The sequence below is a fragment of the Trachurus japonicus genome, chromosome 6 (genome assembly GCF_045865225.1).
Source record: "Trachurus japonicus isolate A0001 chromosome 6, Traja_1.0".
NCBI lineage: Eukaryota > Metazoa > Chordata > Actinopteri > Carangiformes > Carangidae > Trachurus > Trachurus japonicus.
This window is the reverse complement of record NC_140912.1, coordinates 6,650,563-6,668,394: the sequence shown is the minus strand read 5'-3', so window position 1 is coordinate 6,668,394 and position 17,832 is coordinate 6,650,563. Positions and strand designations below refer to the sequence as shown.

Below are 17,832 nucleotides of genomic sequence, written 5' to 3'. Positions count from 1 at the left end.
GAAGTTGTTACTCCATTCTCTAATGCAATGTGTTTGTATAAGACGTGTTTGTTGTATTGTCTGTCTGTCATAAGGCATAAGCGAACTAAGCTCCTGCTTGGGGCCCCGTGACTATCGTGACTAATATATTTTCTGTTGCCGTACATTTAAAACCAAAAATTAAAATAAAAAAAAGCAGATGATGTGTTTACAGTAGCTAAATGCATTGTCTGTTGGTTTATTTTGTTACTTTTAGTCGACCTATAGGTGACATTCAGTATCCCATCAATTTGAAGATTAAAGGGACAACGAGGAGTTTTGGAAAAGCGAAGCGTTTTCCCACTACATTTATGAGCCTCCGCGCACCGTGAAATTCTTTGATCGGTGCAAGACAGACTCATGTTTTCATTCATCAAGAATTAAAGTCAGAGGTTCAAAGAGGTTCACATACCGTCGTAGTTCCCACCATAAACGGAGATTCGGCGGCGTTATTCTCATGACTCGCCATGAAGGAAACGCTGGTCGGCTCGACCAGCATTTCCACCACCACTAATAATAACAAAATAACCATAGAGACAAAACGATATATTTATAGAAAATGGGCCCATTAACAAGTGTGGGTAGCGGAGATTCATCCACATTAACGTGAGACTTTTTTTATGACCGAATAGAAACTCCTCGTTGTCCCTTTAAATGTAAATCAACCCCAGGCTGCACTTTTAGTTGAATTTGGTGCCATTTCAGAATAAAAACCATAGACGGGTAAAAACCTGCCAGGATATGATGTGATATGAAAAAATGAAATAGTATTAGTGGCTGTAATAGAGGGGGCACCAAAATAAAGATTTAGCTTAGGGCCCCATGGAGGCTTGGGCCGGCCCTGCTGTCATTTGTGAGTGCAGTGGATGTTTCCCTGTCTGTCGTTGCGTCTCTTCACCGCCACATGGATGTATATGAGATGTATTAGATGTATTAGATGTATTACATTTGGCCGCCACACGCCGCTGGGGGCGACAGCGAGCTTCCGCTTCAGTGTCGCCAACCGCCTTCCGCCAACCGACGAAGAAGCAGAAACCCGGAAGTTACGTCGGGTGTTGTCATGGCGTCTCACATGTAAATGAACGAGCTCCAGAAACTTGATAAAACATATTAATAGCAGATTTGAAGGTACGTGGGGACGTGTTATGTCAAAATGAAGTAGTTAACTAGTATCAGCATCATGTCGGTCGGTCGGTGCGCGGAGGAGAGTTGGCGGTAAAAGCGAAACTTCAGTTTGTTGTGAAAGTCTGCAGCGCTGCTAGCCCAGTTAGCTGCTGTTAGCCGCGGTGGTTCACCACTTCTCCGAAGTGTTTGGTGCAAAATTATATTTTCAAATTAATTCAAAATGTATATTTACATATTTTCCCAGCCTCGGCATCAAGCCTGTGGCTCAAATACGTGTTGTGGCTCTCTGGCTAACAGCGACCATTGAAGTAAATTAACACTAGACATGAGTGAAGCCTGTTCATGCGCTTTAACTAGTGACATAATGAACATTCATGTTTTCTGTAGGTTGAACTGAACTCACTGTCACTCCTGGACCAAAACAATGAGCACTCAAGTAAGTTACCAGTCTACACAGATTCATCTCCTGTCTGGCGCACCTTGGTTTAGATTCATGGATGACACAGCACTCACAGATTAACTGTAAACTTGTGCTTTGGTTTCAGTACAGCATCCTCTTCAAGCAGGAACATGGTGAGTAACATTATGGAACAAATACTGTTCAATATCCCATGTGATAGATCAGACCCTATTGTTAAAATGAGCCCTGCCACTGCGTTTCCATCAAATTAAACCTGTGTTTGATTAAATAAGGATGAGCCATCGACACAACATTGCAATACATAGGAAATGGCTTATTGGCTTAATGAACTCTTTTGGTGTTTTTGTGGGATTTGTTTTCTAGAAAAAAATAAAATAATAATAATGGTTGACCTGACTTTCAAATTCTATCCCCATCACCCTACTGGTTTTTGATATGACACAGCATTTGTGCTGCTGACTGACTGCTGACTGAGTTTTAACCTGCGTTTGTTCCCTCTCAGCACACGACGATGCCATCTGGACAGCAGCGTGGGGTAAGAGTGAGGCAGATGGATCAGAAACCATTGTCACTGGCTCTCTAGATGATATGGTCAAAGTGTGGAAATGGTGAGTTGTTGTTTTTTTCTTCACAGCATCTCTCACCAGGGACCCTCAGATCATAATGATAACTGCCTGTTAAATATACAGAGACTGCAAAAATAGAGCACACAAGTGAAACAGATAGTGTACAGAAGGGGTGTAGACATCAGCTGTGCCTGCACTTTATTATGTGGCATAGATGATTTATGGGCAGATTTCAGGTCCTAAATGCTAAATACTGATGTGACTTTTATCAGGCTGGTGGAGGTTGGTTGTGAAATAACTATTAGGGAATTGAAGGGTTAATTCCTATTATCCTATTATCATTTCTCCTATGGAGTCAGTTTTTATTTCATTCCAAATGTGTATGCATAATATGTCATATGTCCTGTTTTGTTTGTTCAGACTAAAAAAGTATATTGTTTGTATTTTACAATGTATTGAATTATTTATGCTTTTAAATGCTAACCAGGGAGACTTAAACCAGCAGTATATACACTGTCAGTGGAAACCAAGAGGAAACTCTTCTAAATCATTTTTACCAAGTACAGTAAATAATAATAATAATCTTCTGAAGTGTGTTTTGTCTCTTTTTTGTTTTTGTCTTTGCTTAAACAAGTGATGGTTTTTGAATACAAAATAAATGACTCCTCCTTGGCTCTTGACAAGTCTGCCTGCATGTTGTAGATTTGGTGACAGATCCCAGTTTCTCTGAAATCCCTGTTGAATGAACAACAAAGACTTGGACCTGACTCAACCGAATAACCTCTGTGCTGCGTTGTTTCTGCAGGTCGGACGAGAAGCTGGAGCTGCAGTGGACTCTGGAGGGACACCAGCTGGGTGTGGTGTCGGTGGACATCAGTCACAACGGGGCCATCGCCGCCTCCAGCTCCCTCGACGCTCACATCCGCCTCTGGGACCTGGAGTCTGGGAAACAGATCAAGTCCATGGACGCTGGACCAGGTGAGACTGGACCACAGAGAATCCTTTCTTTTAGTTTTTTCTTTTCTTTTTATTGTAATTCTTCATCAGTGTTGGATGGTTGGTAAATTTGCTCAGTAAAGAGGTCGAACGTTTAGTTTTAAAGCAAAAATATTATATATATTTAGTTTTGGTTCCCCTGTACTTCAGCACAGAGGTCTTCAACAGGGCTCAGTGCAGGTACTGCAGGGATTAACAAGGTCCGGTTATACATGGCACAAGGCCCAGTTTAATATAAAACATAATTTTATATAATATATATTTAGTAGGGGGTCCCTGCTCCATCTCTCCATCAGTTTGGGGGTCCTTAGCCTGAAAAATGTTTACTGATATTCATTATTATGAATGGGACTTAAAGGAGACATATTATGCCCCCTTTCCACAAATTAAAATAGTTCCCAGGTGTCTTAAAGACATGTCTGTGACATTCTTCAGTCAAAATACCCCAAGAATCAAACATCACAGCTCTTTTCATCCTCTCTAAACAGCCCTGTTCAGAACAGCTGGTTTCAGTGCCTGTCCCTTTAAATGCAGATGAACCACTGCTTGCCCCGCCCCTTCTACTGGTACCAGGTAGGGGTGGGGTTATGCAAATTCAAAAACTAGTTACATCATTGTCAGACAACTGAAGGAACAGCTCGTAAAAACTACATGGATTTCAACCTAGGGAGCCTGAAAATTACAGATTTGTTGTCAATTCTCACATTTTGGGGGCTGGAAGGCAAAACAAACACCTAAATATCTGTTAAAGAGCCTTCAAAAAGTGATATTTCCATAATATGTCCCCTTTAAGAAACTACTTTTCTTACAGGTGTAGAGATCCCCTTTACAAACAAATCCTAATTCATTTTGTAGACGTTGTCTCTTAAACTCCAACCTTTCCTCTAAGAAGTGAAATGCTCTCTGTGTGTCATGTCCTGTGTTCATCCACTGCAGTTTGAATGGCCGGTGGAGTGAGGTCACCACAAAGCAAACTGTCGCCCAGATTGGTATTAAAACAAACCTGCAGGGGACGACAGCTTGTCCAGTCTGCTCCGTGGTCCGCATGCAACTTTCATTTTTCACTCTCACCTTTGGAGAACCCCACACCCAGAAATGTCTGTGCGTCTCGGCCCGAGCTGTGCTTCATCTAAATGCCACGTCACCTTCTATTAGTGATACTCCAGTTCACTCAGTGGTTGGTCGGGGTCGGTGGATTATTTCCCCCTCTATCTGAACATACTGTACTTTTGTATGTTTGGACTCTTGGGTCATGAGATCTGTTAACATAAAAGCCTTTTCTTTTCTTTTTTCTGTGGATTGATATTATATTACTTAGTTTAACTAATCATCAGCAGAGCACAAAGTAGGTTTTGTGTCTTCTCTTGGTGAAAAAGAAACCAGGTTTTTGGTGTAGACAGCGGTGGTGAAAGAATCGGTTCAATGAGTTAATTTCACCCTTTGTCCTCCTGCTCTCCTCCTCAGTCGATGCCTGGTCGGTCGCCTTCTCCCCAGACTCTAAATACATCGCCACGGGAAGCCATCTCGGCAAGGTCAACATCTTCGGTGTGGAAAGTGGCAAGAAAGAATATTCTCTGGACACTCGAGGAAAATTCATCCTGAGCATAGCTTACGTAAGGAACCATAAATCGCCATTTTTCTGGAGCAGGCGACAGAGTCTCCGAGCCCTCGCCTCCTCTACAATAACTCATCTTGATTTGTGTTGTTACACCTCATTCACACCCAAGGTTTCCCTTCGTTTTAACCCTTAACCCTTCCACTGCAGATGCAGGGCTGGTTTTTAAAAGCCTCTCTCATGTCTCCAAATTTAGAAATGAAAATGAAAATCTCTGGTTTTAATCTGATTTGTTCCAGAGTCCTGATGGAAAATATCTGGCCAGCGGAGCTATAGATGGAATCATCAACATCTTCGACATCGCCACTGGAAAGCTACTCCACACACTGGAAGGTACATTCATTATTACTTATTGGGTCAAGTGCTGGAACGTTTGTTTCCATTACTATTTTATTGACTTTTCAGGTCAAGATGCACTTTTAAGATCATATATCTGATTAGTTGAAAGCACAAAGATACAGGGTTACATTTTGTGATAATGTATAAACAAAATAAACTTTTTTTTTTTTTGCTGTTTTGGTTAATCGATTACTTTTATTAAAATGTATTAATGAGATTATATTTTCCTGAATTCACTAATCACCTAGGTATTTGGCTTGAACACTTCATTTTCAGGGGAAAACACAGACCTACAATGAATATTCATATATTTATTATATAGTGTACATATATACATATAGTCTAGACATATATGAATTCATATTTTTATTAAGGATAATCAGCTGCACCTAAAGATTGAGTATCTGTCTCTCTCTGTCTCTCTCAGGTCACGCCATGCCCATCAGGTCTCTCACCTTCTCCCCCGACTCCCAGCTGCTGGTCACAGCTTCAGACGACGGCTACATTAAGATCTATGATGTGTGAGTTCAGCCAGCAGCTTGTTTTTATTACCTCACCACATCAGTCTTACCTCTTTAAATTATAAGGTTGAACTTTTTATGAGATGAGCAGTATGAGTAGAAAAATAAAATAAAGACAAAAAAAGAAGAGATAAAAATGGAAGGAAAGGGTGTATCAGTGTTACAGTGTACAACACAAATTAAAAGCGTAGCCAATCAGAACACAATAGAAAAAAGAAACATGCTTTCTGTTTGCTCTAATCGATGTGCTGATGTTGTTCCCTAGGCAACACGCCAACCTGGCTGGCACACTGAGCGGACACGGGTCCTGGGTTCTCAATGTGGCCTTCTCCCCAGACGACACGCACTTTGTCTCAAGGTAAATCAACACGTTTACCTTTAATCTTCTGAATTGTATGGAACTACAGATGTATGACATGAATCACAATGTGGCGGGGGGGCTGAACTTGAACCCTTCTCAAACTTGCACAGTATCATTATTATTTTGTTTCTTGTTACATAGATTGTTTGTCTTTTGATGTGCTTGTTTGAGACAAATCAAATCAAATCAAAATCACTGACTGACATCAGTGAGTTAGCAGGAGAGTCTACTTTCCCATGCTTCTTTCACTCCCACTGTGCAAAGCTGTTGTTTTTTCATACAAAGTTTCCAGCTGACAGTGCCAAGACAAAGTGAGCAGGTCAGCCAGACTACACAAAGTTAGATCCTGAGATGAACTAACAAACATGTCAAATGTTCTCCGTCTGCTCTGCTGCCTGCAGCTCCTCTGACAAGAGTGTGAAGGTCTGGGACGCCAGCTCCAGAGCGTGTATCAACACTTTCTTCGACCATCAAGATCAGGTGACAAACACGAAGCTCCTCTTCACTGAGTGTGTCACAAACACATCCAAAGTGAGAAAATCCATCCGCCGTAGCCGGAGGCGCTGATGTGTCGGGGAAATCAATACAGCCGGCGTCAGGGGCCGGCCCCTCACATAACCTCTCTCTGATGTTTCAGCTCAGGCAAAACCAATAATCCCAGCTGTCGTTACATCTCCGGTTGCAGACGCCTGTGGGGAGTTTCATCCGGTCTCCGACAAAGCCTCTGATTAAAATGGCACATCTCCTCAGAGAGAGAGATCAGAGGAGGCTGAATCTGCCATATTGTGTTCGTGTATCATCATTGTGTGACTGCAAAACCAGCAGAACTACTGGGACAGTTTGTGGCCAGTTAGCCGATCCGGCTCTCCGCTTTGTTCCTCGTGTGGAGCGTTTTTCAGTCTTTGTTCTTCTTCGCTCCCAGCTCTGCTCAGCTTCAGATAGAATGAGAGGCGCTGTGTTGATGAAAAAAGTTCAAAGATTGGATCCATAATCACTCTGTGTTACACTTGGCTGTGCTGTTTGTGCAGGTGTTTTACTTGCAGCTCTAACTTGTGATGAAAAATTAAGAATTTTGTATAAAAAGGTTTAGAGTGTTAGAAGAGCTCATTTATTCAGGAAAGGACCCTGGTAACATTGCACTTAGGACTCGTGTTTTTTTTTTTTTGCTTTACATATGAAAGGAGCTTGAAATCAAAATCATTATGATCATTGTTCAATTGCTGCTGAAATTCCAGTGTGCAGTGTTATTGACCACATGTTCTGCTCCTCTGGTCTGCAGGTGTGGAGCGTCAAGTACAACAGCACCGGCTCCAAGATCATCTCGGCCGGCGACGACCGCGCCATCCACATCTACGACTGTCCCATGTGAGGGAGGACGTCCAGCAGGCTGCAGGAGAAGTGGAGCTTCAAAGCTGTTAACTCAAATCATGGAGTTGAAGTTGGCAATTTGGGAGGGAGGGAGGGAGGGAGGGAGGGAGGGGAAGAACAAAATGTAAATGTGATGGATTATTTTGCACTGGCCAGCTGCTATGGTCAAATAAAAGGGTTGTTTTTGTACTTTTTCTGTTGTATTTTCAATTTGGTAACAGACCTTCGCTTTGCATCTATAACCTGGACATTTTCAATTTCCAGATAAAATAAGCAGTCTGGTATGGATCCCTGAAAAAGCCGCAAGCATTAATATACGTAAGAGTCGGGGAAAAAAATAGCTCCTTATATACAGGAAAGCTCCACTTGGGTAAGAAATAACTGTTTAGTTTTATCATCCATCCACTCATCTTCTGATTTATTAATGTGTCATTTACTTAATGAACATGCTACTTCTCCATAATTTGGAGACATTACTTTGGATCTGGGTAAATTGCAGAATGAATTTTATACAGAAATCTCAGTGTAAAAACTCAACTCTACTGCTACAGACATGATGTAGTGTCAGTGGGTGTGATATGACAGAGTGGGAACAAAGTATTTCAGATTTTTGATTCTGTTGTTGGCAGCTCAGACACAGTGAATGAACTTTTCCCTCCTGCTCAAAGTGAAAGTATAATAGCTCACCAGTTGGACCTGGTTCTTCCCAGGACGACTGACCTGGTGCTCCACCCAGTGGACGACCAGATGTATTGCACCCTCGATGTGTTGTAAAAAGGCTTTCGACGGTCTCTACTGCAGTGATTCACAGTTCTTTATTACTTTTCATCAAATGTTCACAAGTTCTCCGTTTAAAAATCACAAACTGTTCTTTAAATGATTCACAGGTATCAGCAGGTACATGGTAAATACAGGTGGAGCACTTTCCTCGCCCCATGGAGGAAATGCTGAGTCCGTCGTTCTTGAACACGATGTTGTAGAAACTGCAACGTGCTGTTTGCGAAGACTAAAACATTGAAGTTGAGAAAAGAAAGGGCACAGAGTGTTGAACCTCGCTGAGACGGGTTCTTCTGGCAGTAACAGTTTAACGTCTGCATTCATGTGTATAGTTTTATCTGCTGGTGCTGCTGCACTTTTCCTCCCTGTAACCAAACAGTAACAGTAGTGACTCCCAGTCATCTGAACAGCATATAGACACAGAGTCATTAACATTAAGAGAGGCCCATGAGGAAAGTATTGGATTGCTGCTGTAACCTTTAGTTTATGAACACCTCCTCTGTCTCATTTCTTCTACTGTCATAAAGCGTCACTTAATTTTTACACAGAAGCACCCGATTGGCTTTTCAATATATCTATATGGAGAAAACATTATACCTGCGCTCCTGACTTCACAAACTCCCAGAGCTACGTTAATTGACACAGACTACACAGACTTGGGCCCCGTTTCACGTTGATCTCTACAGATAAATCTAATATTTGTTTTTCTGAAAGTAAAGTGAACAATCACATTTTAAAGACACTTTTGGAAAATCTAGCTCAAGTTTCACACTTTGAAGATAAATTGAATTAAAGGCATCGCTGCAATTAAATAACAAATCTTGTCCTCCCTTCATTCAGGCCTTAAACAAAGGGGACACGTCTGCTGCAGGTTTGACGTTTTAAACTCTGCACAAAATCTTCTTTCACTGGAATGCACTCAGACTGCAACCTCTCCTCTGCTGGTTGGACCAGAAACAAGGTGGTCTGTGTCTCTGCGTTCTTTGGCACATTGAGCATTACACTCTACACCGGACTGGCCACCGGTGGATGCTCTTAAAAACACATTGTGTAATTTACTGCTCTGTACCTGTAGATCTATTTTTAAAAACTGAACCCAGCTGGAAAGAGCGCTCGACATGCATCATGTGCTCGCGAGCTCCGGCTGCCTGGGTGCACAGTAAAAATAAAACCTGACTCGCTCCGATAAAAAAAACACTCATATGTTGTTAAAATATACAGAATAGGACCAATACCGTGAGTTATGTACTCTCCTTTAACCAGCAGCATTTTTCAGTGGTTTCAATTTGATGTGTTTTTTTTTTTGTTTTTTTATGCTGCATTTAGTGTTGGGAAAATACAACACATTCTGTTCTTGTGTGTTCATGTTTCACAGTAAAAGCTTTGCAAAAAAAGAAAAAAAGAAAGACCAGAAGACTCCCATTATCCAAGTAGAAAATAGCAAAGTGATAATCCCTGTAACGCTCAAGTGTAGCTAAAGACAAACATCACCGCTTGCACTCGTACATGCAGTAAAACGACACAGTCTTGTGGCTTGTGGCAGTAGCTGCACAGGAGAGCACAGTTACCCCCCCCCACCCCACCCAGACAGCTCTGGGTCTTTGTGTCCTGAGGTTGAAGCCCAGTACGAGGCTCCTCTCTCCACTCCCGTGTGGCCTCTTTTCACCAGTGTCTGGTCTCCACCAGGTCCGCCCGCAGGCTCAGTCTCTTCAGGGTCTCGTAGCCCACCACGATGAGCACCGACGTGGGCGTGGAGGAAATGATGCGGGCCGACAGACCCTTGGTCATCCCCCAGACGCCCTCCTCTGCCAGCAGCTGCTTGAAGGTCTCGATGACGGACGACCGTCCCTCCACCTGCAGCACAGGGAGGAGTTGAATCAGCTTTGAGATTTGCAGGAAAAAAACTCAAAACTTTTTTTATTTTGGACCTGGTGGTGACATTGTTTTGTCGCGTGTTGTTTTCAGGCGGAGGAATACGTTTCCAAATCTTAATTCCAAGACGACGCTAAACTAAAACTTTCAACATTAATAATTTAGACAGAGTTGTTTTCGAGGCAAATGCAGAGACTGGTTGCTGAAAAACTCCCCCCCGACGGGAATGCACATCAGCGGTTTTGCATAAATTTACCTCTAAAACAACTCTGTGTGGTAACGTTGTGTTATTATCTCATAGCGTGGTGAATGTGCAGCTCACAACTTGTCCACCAGAGCATTTTGGAGTTGTTGGATTGTGTATTTGATTAGTTTGATGAGGGAAACCAAGAAATCCCATTAGCCTCCGTAGCGTAGCTCTGAGCAGCTCACGGCTCTGCTCTGCCGTTCTAAAAACAGCTTGCACCGACAATTAAAGGTAACGAACCTACTGCTAAAAACTATAGGAATTGTGGCAATGGGCCAATTTGCCAAAATGTTGAACTACCCCTTTAAGAACCGAGCAAATCCATCTGCAGGGGAAGATAAAGAAGCTCCAGCAGCTAATAAAAGGCTCACGGTGGTGAAGTTGTACGGTCATTTTATGTGATAGTGCACAGCCTGTTTCCATGACTCAGCAGCAACATCTGATTTCAGCCTGGACAGTGAAGCTGTGCTGCAGCTGACTGATCAATGTGCAGGTTGATGCACTAGGAAGAGGAAATGAGCTGATATGGGTCTGTGTGAGGAGGACCTGACTGTGGAAGGTGGACGGTGACCTGCTTCTTGAATCATTCTGAAGATGCACAGATGTAAAATAGACCTGATCGATAAACATAATTCTTCTTCATCCTGTACTGGGTGTTGAATGAGGTTTAAGTAGACAGGACACAGTCAGTCAGTCTGTCTCTGTGTGTCTCTGTGTGTGTGTGTGTGTGTGTGTGTGTGTGTGTGTGTGTGTGTGTGTGTGTGTGTGTGTGTGTGTGTGTGTTCTCACAGCTCAGAGCAGCCAGCGGTCGAGTCCAGCCCTTCGACTGAGACCGGTTACAATCTGTCCTCAGTATGAAAATCACCTCTTATCACTGAACTGGATCTACGTAGTCAGGTCGCATGATAACAATCCTGAGCAAACTGCGGCCAGGCCAGGAGACCCGGCCAGGAGACCCGGCCAGGAGACCCGGCCAGGAGCTTCCTGGAAACGTTCAAGTGTCTCTTGACTGAGGGAATTTCTGCCTCAGGTTCAAATGACAACAGTCGGCTGGTAAGGTAAGAAGAACCAGCTCAGGCAGCGCACTCCTCACTGTGAGTTTGGTTTAAGTTTGAAGAAACTTTGTGGAATTTCTCCCCCTGACAACTGTGACCTGTTCATTCCACATTTCAATAGGTGGTATTGTTTGGTTTGTTTATATAATGGCAGCCACTTAAAGGTAGAGTCTGTAGGTTTGTTCATTGCAGTCTGTAAACACAACATTCAAACGAAGCCCCTCCTCTCAGGCTCAACTGCCAGCAGCAGTTGTCAGGACCGACCCATGTTCAACTGCTGTTCACATGGAGCCCTTCTCCACTTCAGCCTTCATATCAAACTTCTTCTTTGAGTATTTGCTACTACCACCAAGATCTGCACGCCCCAACGCCTCACTCAGACTGGATTTCCTTTTCTTCACTAAGTGTACTGTGTATCCACCATTTCTCCCAGCTTGACGGCATCCAAGCAGACACAGTCACCACCACACATGGGTAGAAGCCCATAGGTGATTCATTTCTTTGGTACAAGTCTATATTTTGTTTTCTATGAAAATACAGACTCTACCTTTAAAAGGTTATTTCAACATTTTGGCAAATTTGCCTATTGCCATAATCCCTATAGTTTTAGGAGTAGGTTCTTTACCTTTAATTGTCGGTGCAAGCTGTTTTTAGATTGGCGGAGCAGAGACACGAGCTGCTCAGCTAACACAATGGGGCTCATCAAACTAAATAATGAAATAATACTACTACTAATAATAAGTGAAATAATAACTTACTACGACACATGAAGCAAATACTCTGAACTACTTTTGCTTTTGAGGTCACTCTGCCAAGCAGCCGTGTCTAGAATGTAGTTCTGGCTACGCATTTACCTCAAAAACAACTCCGTCTCATAACGTTGTGTTATTATCTCATAGTGTGGTGAATGTGAAGGTCACAACTTGTCCACCAGAGTGTTGTGGAGTTGTTGGATTGTGCATTTGATGAGTTTGATGAGGAAAAGGGGAAAATACCACCGTCCAGAGCTCACGTCTCTGCCCCGCTGATCTAAAAACAGCTTGCACCGACAATTAAGTTGTTATGGAGAAATAAACCCCGACAGGTTGTATGGAATTGATGGAATTTCAATTTCATACAACCTGAAGGGGTTTATTTCTCCATAACAACCGACCAACTCTACATTATCCCGCTTAGAACACGGCCTACAACTAAATCATTCAATAATGTAACACAAAATAATGATTAAAAGAGATTTTAACATGTTGCAACGCAACGGCATCTGCATGTCCGTTGCTATGGAGTCCCTAGCTCCGCGGTGGTCTACCAAGAAATAAACACCGCAGGTGATTGACCAATCAGAATCGAGTATTCAAGAGAGGCGTGTTCTGAAGGTAATTAACCTACTCCTATAGGGATTATGGCAATAGGCGAATTTGCCAAAATGTTGAAATATCCCTTTAAGGTGCCAGAAGGAACAAGAAATGCAAAAAAAAAGCTGAATTGATTCATATCCAATCAGTTCTGCATCCATGTGCTGCACAGCGGGGGTCTTACCTGTACTCTAGCTCGAACAACATCCATGGGGTTGGTGATGGTGGAGGCGGTTGCTGCTGCCATTGGTCCTGCAAAAGCCTGCAGAATCAGGTGGGGGCACTCACTGGGTGCTAACAGGGACAGCTGCTCTGGGAATAACAAACACATCACACACTGTAAGGTCCAAGTGCATAGTAAGTGATGTAACAACGGTATGTTTTTGGTAACATTTGAATTCATTATATGAGACCATATATGGAGTGCTGAATGACGTTTCTATCCATCACGTGCACAAGAAATCACAGTGTTGATTTACCTGCATAAAAATGATAAAAAGGCCACCACAGTGCGCTGTTTGGGATGTATGTGAGGAGAGAGGCCACGTAGCCTCTGTAAAATCCCCTGAATCCGTCAGCTGCGAAAATCTGCACCGTGATTTCGCGCGTTTGCCCGAAGGTCAGTCTGCGCTTTGTCGCTGCGAGCATCATCTTGGGCTTGGTCTTGAAGCGGGTCAGGTGCTCCCCCTGGCCCTGCATCATCAGGTGCTGAGACACCACGTCTATGGGCACGGTGATGGTCTGGGCCACCAGCGAGGCCGCCCCCCCCGCCACCACCGACTTCACCGTGTTACTGGGCGAGTACTGGGACACGTACTTGCGCACCAGCTCGTAGGTGGTGATGTAGGCCTGTCCCGAGACCAGGGTGAAGGTGTTGACCATGAAGCCGCGGTACAGGCCGCGCACGCCCTCCGCCCGCAGGATCTTGCAGAAGGCGTCGAAGGTGCCGGAGTAGAGGGCCTTCCCCTTCTGCACCTGCAGCCGGGTCCTGATGAGGCTGGCGGGGTAGACCGTGGCCCGGGTGGTCAGGGTCATGAACACGCCCAGGGAGTAGAACTTCCTCTTGTCCAGGTCCTCCCACTCGATAATCTGGATCGCACCTTTCTGCTGCATGGTGCCGGCAGCGCTGCGCCCCCTAGAGCCACATGTCTCCACTCAGCAACCCACCAACTGCCAACAGACCTGTGGACAAGAGCATTCAGATGATTAACACAGGATGCATGATGACACTGACAGATCAGAGAATTTCATTGATTAATAGTAGATTGAGAGAAAACCTATGGAAAACATTCTCCAATCTCATCATGTTCAGTGTTAGGATTTGTTCCTTTCATCTTAAATCGACTATCTGTGGACTGTGGATTATCTATGCACTGCATAATAACAATGCATAATAATACGTTTTCACAATTTTCTGAGGTTTTATGAGTAATTATAATCATTGATTAAATCGAGAAAATTAAAAACAAATTAACAGCAGATTAATCAGCAGAGATGATAAGAGTTACTTCTTGCAGTCGACAAGATGCAAGTAAACCATGACTATCAAGGATGCAGCAAAATGTGTAATAAATACAAGGCCTCTCACAATGCAGTCAGTCATGATCAATCAGGGCTGCAGCAATTCATTAATCTGGCTTTCTTTTCTCAATTTATGTTAATCAGTCAATCAATATCTTTGAAAAAGAGAAAATTGCCCATCATGTTGTTTTAGAGCTGTACTTCACATCTTATTTATCCTAAGTAATAGCTAAGTCCAGATGACTCCTGATGGTCAGGCCAGTGTCTTGAATAACATGATCACTTGCTGCCACATATAGCCTATAATATTATAAACATGCCCTCCATTTATAACTCGGTGATATGCTTCATCTTAAATTTTTGTCAACAGTTAGGCTCATTTGTATCTCGTCCTTTAGGCAATCCTGAGCTGCAGCAACTATTACAAAAAAGACAGATTGTCTTTGTTTTGTAAATTACATGCAAATATCTCTGCATTATGCAAATACCTAAGAGCATATTTAAAACCACTAACTCATTAAACACCAGAGCTCATCAAAAAAAAAAAAAAAACTGGCACTGCCTGAATTCTCAGTTCACAAAATGACTCAGTAACTGTCTGCAGAGTGAATTCACTATCTCACTGCTGCATTAGACCTGGAGAACAACTGGTGTGTTTAGTTCATGTTCCCCCACTCAAGGGAGTAAAAACATTGTTGTGTTATTGTGTTGCAGGCATCGTTCTAACAAACATGGCACAGGTTCAGGGGACAATGGGTCAGACAAGTCCTGCAGACAGCCAAGGAGGTCTGATGAAACCAGACACGCCCCTAAAACAGGACCTCAAAATCCACCATGTGGCGCCTCAACAGTCTTGTACAACAGTGTTGGCACATGTCAGATTATGATGTCTGTGCAAAACTGCCTGAAAATAACACAGGATCACTGTTTCTTCTAAGGTGTTTTACCGTGCAATTGCACACTGCTCCACCTCTTTGCCCAGAAGACAAAAAAAGTTGCACACTCAAATATCCCCGACTAGTTTACTGTTTATTTCTCCCTAATGTGGCTTTGAATTGTGAAATGTATGACCTTAACCGTGGTCTGTAGTGCAACTACCATTTAAGTTTTTGCTTGAGAATTATTATTACTGTTCATATCAAGATGCTTCTGTGCCAAGAGTTGATGACACCAACTTCATGTTAGTTATTTTTTTCATATTGTTCATATGGCAATAAATGCAAAATCTATTTTGCCAAAACAATATTGTATTTTGTTCTCATTAACTGTAACTGACCTAGATATGGAGCAGCCTAGGTAATGTTGTCAAAATAATCTGTTATTAATCATTATAGTAATAGCCAATAGTATTGATATTTGGAGTTGTAGAGGTGAGGCCATAGCACCAGCATGTGGACGTACTGTGCACGCTTGAGCTTTCGGGGGAGTTGAATTTCTGCTCAGGAGTTTTGAAAATTAGAGGGAACATTGCACAGGATCTGAACTCATCTGCAGGAAGTGTTGGTGAAAACTCTTAAATCAGGAACAGAAAGTCTCTGCTGGTTACGACAGGGGCCTGAAAAACTTTGCTGGGTTGTTTGAACAGAAGCTGGTGTTATTGTCTGCCTGCTGCAGAGCTTTTATCGATTGTACTAATCCTGGAAATACAACAACAAAACACATCTGATAGAGTTTGCCCATTGGGGGTGCCCAAACATTTATGGCACTGTATGACCTGCTATATGTAAGAAATGTGGCACTGTATGACCTGCTATATGTAAGAAATGTGGCACTGTATGACCTGCTATATGTAAGAAATGTGGCACTGTATGACCTGCTATACCTATAAGAAACAAGTCACAGCCTGATAGACCTGACAGACTCGTAGCCTACTTATCGTATGTACGAGTATCAACAGTCCATACAGTGAAGGAGGAGTGCAGCTGTCTGAACACGGAACTACGGCTACGTTACAGTTACAGTTACAACATATTTATTTAGCAGCACATATTCTGCTCATGCTAAACTAAAAGAGGAGGTCTGACTGCACACACACCATCCTGCAGCCAGGTGAAGCCTGGGGCAGTGAAGGCCACACTGGTCCGCAGTTACACAACAACCTGGTTTGTCCTTGTTGTGAACTCACATTAAAAATAAAATAAAAGAAAAGCCAAGCACCGTTTGGTTGCGTAGCCCCGTTACAGACCGACCAGTCCTTCCACCGTTATGGCCGTGGTTTCTCGGCGGTGTGGGGCAGACGGAGGAAACACGTGGAAAGTCACAGTGTCGTTGGTCTGGTCGGTGGTTAGCTAGCTAGCAGCTCACACCGCTGCTGAAGCCGTGGGAGGGGGGGGGGGCTTCCTCCACCTCCACGCTACAAAACAGGCTCTAGTCTCGGCCGGTGGGGCTCAGACTCACCTGTCAGGGGGTCGTGGAGCTCGGGTTCACCTTCCTCCGTGACTGCTGCTGCTGCTGTGTTGGACTCATACGGCCTGTTGTGCTGCTACACGCATCCGTCCATCACCACTGCCAACCGACATCGTCAAAGGTGAAAGGTCAGCCTGTGTTTAACAGCAGAGTCCTCTTCTCTTCTTACGGCCTCCTCTGACTTCAGCCTGATAAAACAACAACACACAAACAGACGTGGCGCGACAGCGACGCTGGTCTGCAGCAGCTGATCTCTGTATCGATGCTGTGTTTACTTTACGAGCGGTTTGGTGATCTGACATGATGGTGCGTTCAGGGCCACAGTACAAACGTAGGAATTTCAAACACCACGTTTAAAGGCAAGGCAAGGCAACTCAATGTGCTTCATAAAGACAAAACATTTTAAAAAAGAAGCATAAGACAGTATAAAAACAAACAAAACGCTAAAAACAGAGTTAAAAGCAAGAGCAAATAAAAGAAAATAGATTAAGTTTTAAGTTCTCAGCTATAAGCACGTGAAAAGAGAAATGTTTTTAACCTGGATTTAAAAGTGCTTACAGTTGGGGCTGATCTCAGTTCTGCTGGTAGTTTGTTCCAGTTGTTGCAGCATCACAGCTAAATGCTGCTTCACCATGTCTGGTCTGAACTCGGAGCTCCACTATCTGACCTGAGTCAGTAGATCTCAGAGCTCTACTGGGTTTAAAGCGATGAGCCCAATCAAAATGTGTTTGATATGATATGAAAAGTTATGCATTCAAAATGTAACCGAATAGAAACATCAAGACATACATTTCTATAAGGAAAATGTACCTTTAAGTCCTGTAAATGTAGCAGAATTCTTTGTTGAGAACACTTATTTTACAAACATCCATTAATGATTATTATTATTATCAATAATATGATAAACAATAAACATACTGCATACTGGGAGTAAGGTTTTACAAAAATAAATATTAATCTGCCCAGTGTGAGTGCACCAATAAGGAAGACATTAGCTCACTGCACACATAACAATATTGGGGCATATCTGAGAAATTACAAGAAATTTAAGTATTTAGTGTTTTACAATACTACCTGGGTTTCATGATGTAATGACTATATTAATGATTATTTTCTTGATAAATCCATTGATTGTTTGGTTGGTCAAATTATGACACAAATTATGAATATTCATCATAATTGCCCTGTCACCTTCAGAGTGCTGTTTTGTCCAACCAATAATGAAACCTTAAAATTATTAAATAAATAAATGATCTAATTTACAAAATTATT

At 42.8% G+C, this 17,832-nt stretch overlaps 2 protein-coding genes across 3 annotated transcripts in view; one reads left to right on the top strand and one right to left on the bottom strand.

Moving 5' to 3' along the window:
* The first annotated feature begins 1,059 nt into the window (after positions 1–1,059).
* Positions 1,060–7,519, top strand: skic8 (SKI8 subunit of superkiller complex). The gene is made up of 12 exons (XM_085778511.1): positions 1,060–1,146; positions 1,531–1,579; positions 1,689–1,716; positions 2,067–2,172; positions 2,936–3,108; positions 4,591–4,739; positions 4,981–5,074; positions 5,508–5,601; positions 5,867–5,959; positions 6,364–6,442; positions 7,242–7,400; positions 7,433–7,519. Exons 2-11 carry the CDS (start codon positions 1,568–1,570, stop codon positions 7,329–7,331), a joined length of 918 nt encoding a protein of 305 aa, XP_085634637.1. The 5' UTR covers positions 1,060–1,146; positions 1,531–1,567; the 3' UTR covers positions 7,332–7,400; positions 7,433–7,519.
* Positions 7,520–8,126: 607 nt separating this feature from the next.
* The window catches only part of slc25a44a (solute carrier family 25 member 44a), a 131,526-nt gene continuing 121,820 nt past the window's right edge, over positions 8,127–17,832 (bottom strand). The window contains exons 2-5 of one of the 2 annotated variants that reach the window (XM_085778527.1): positions 16,552–16,593; positions 13,113–13,815; positions 12,818–12,945; positions 8,127–9,961 (exon numbers count right to left, since the gene is read on the bottom strand). In XM_085778527.1, coding sequence (XP_085634653.1) covers positions 9,770–9,961; positions 12,818–12,945; positions 13,113–13,746 — 954 coding nt within the window. In that variant the 5' untranslated portion in view covers positions 13,747–13,815; positions 16,552–16,593 and the 3' untranslated portion in view covers positions 8,127–9,769. Of the gene's footprint in view, positions 9,962–12,817; positions 12,946–13,112; positions 13,816–16,551; positions 16,783–17,832 lie in introns of those variants that run through there. The other variant, XM_085778526.1, reaches the window with a different exon arrangement.

Coding starts and splice junctions, on each gene's coding strand:
- skic8 (XM_085778511.1), top strand. Junction 1,717..2,066: donor CCTCTTCAAGCAGGAACATG/GTGAGTAACATT, acceptor GTTCCCTCTCAG/CACACGACGATGCCATCTGG. Junction 4,740..4,980: donor TCATCCTGAGCATAGCTTAC/GTAAGGAACCAT, acceptor GATTTGTTCCAG/AGTCCTGATGGAAAATATCT.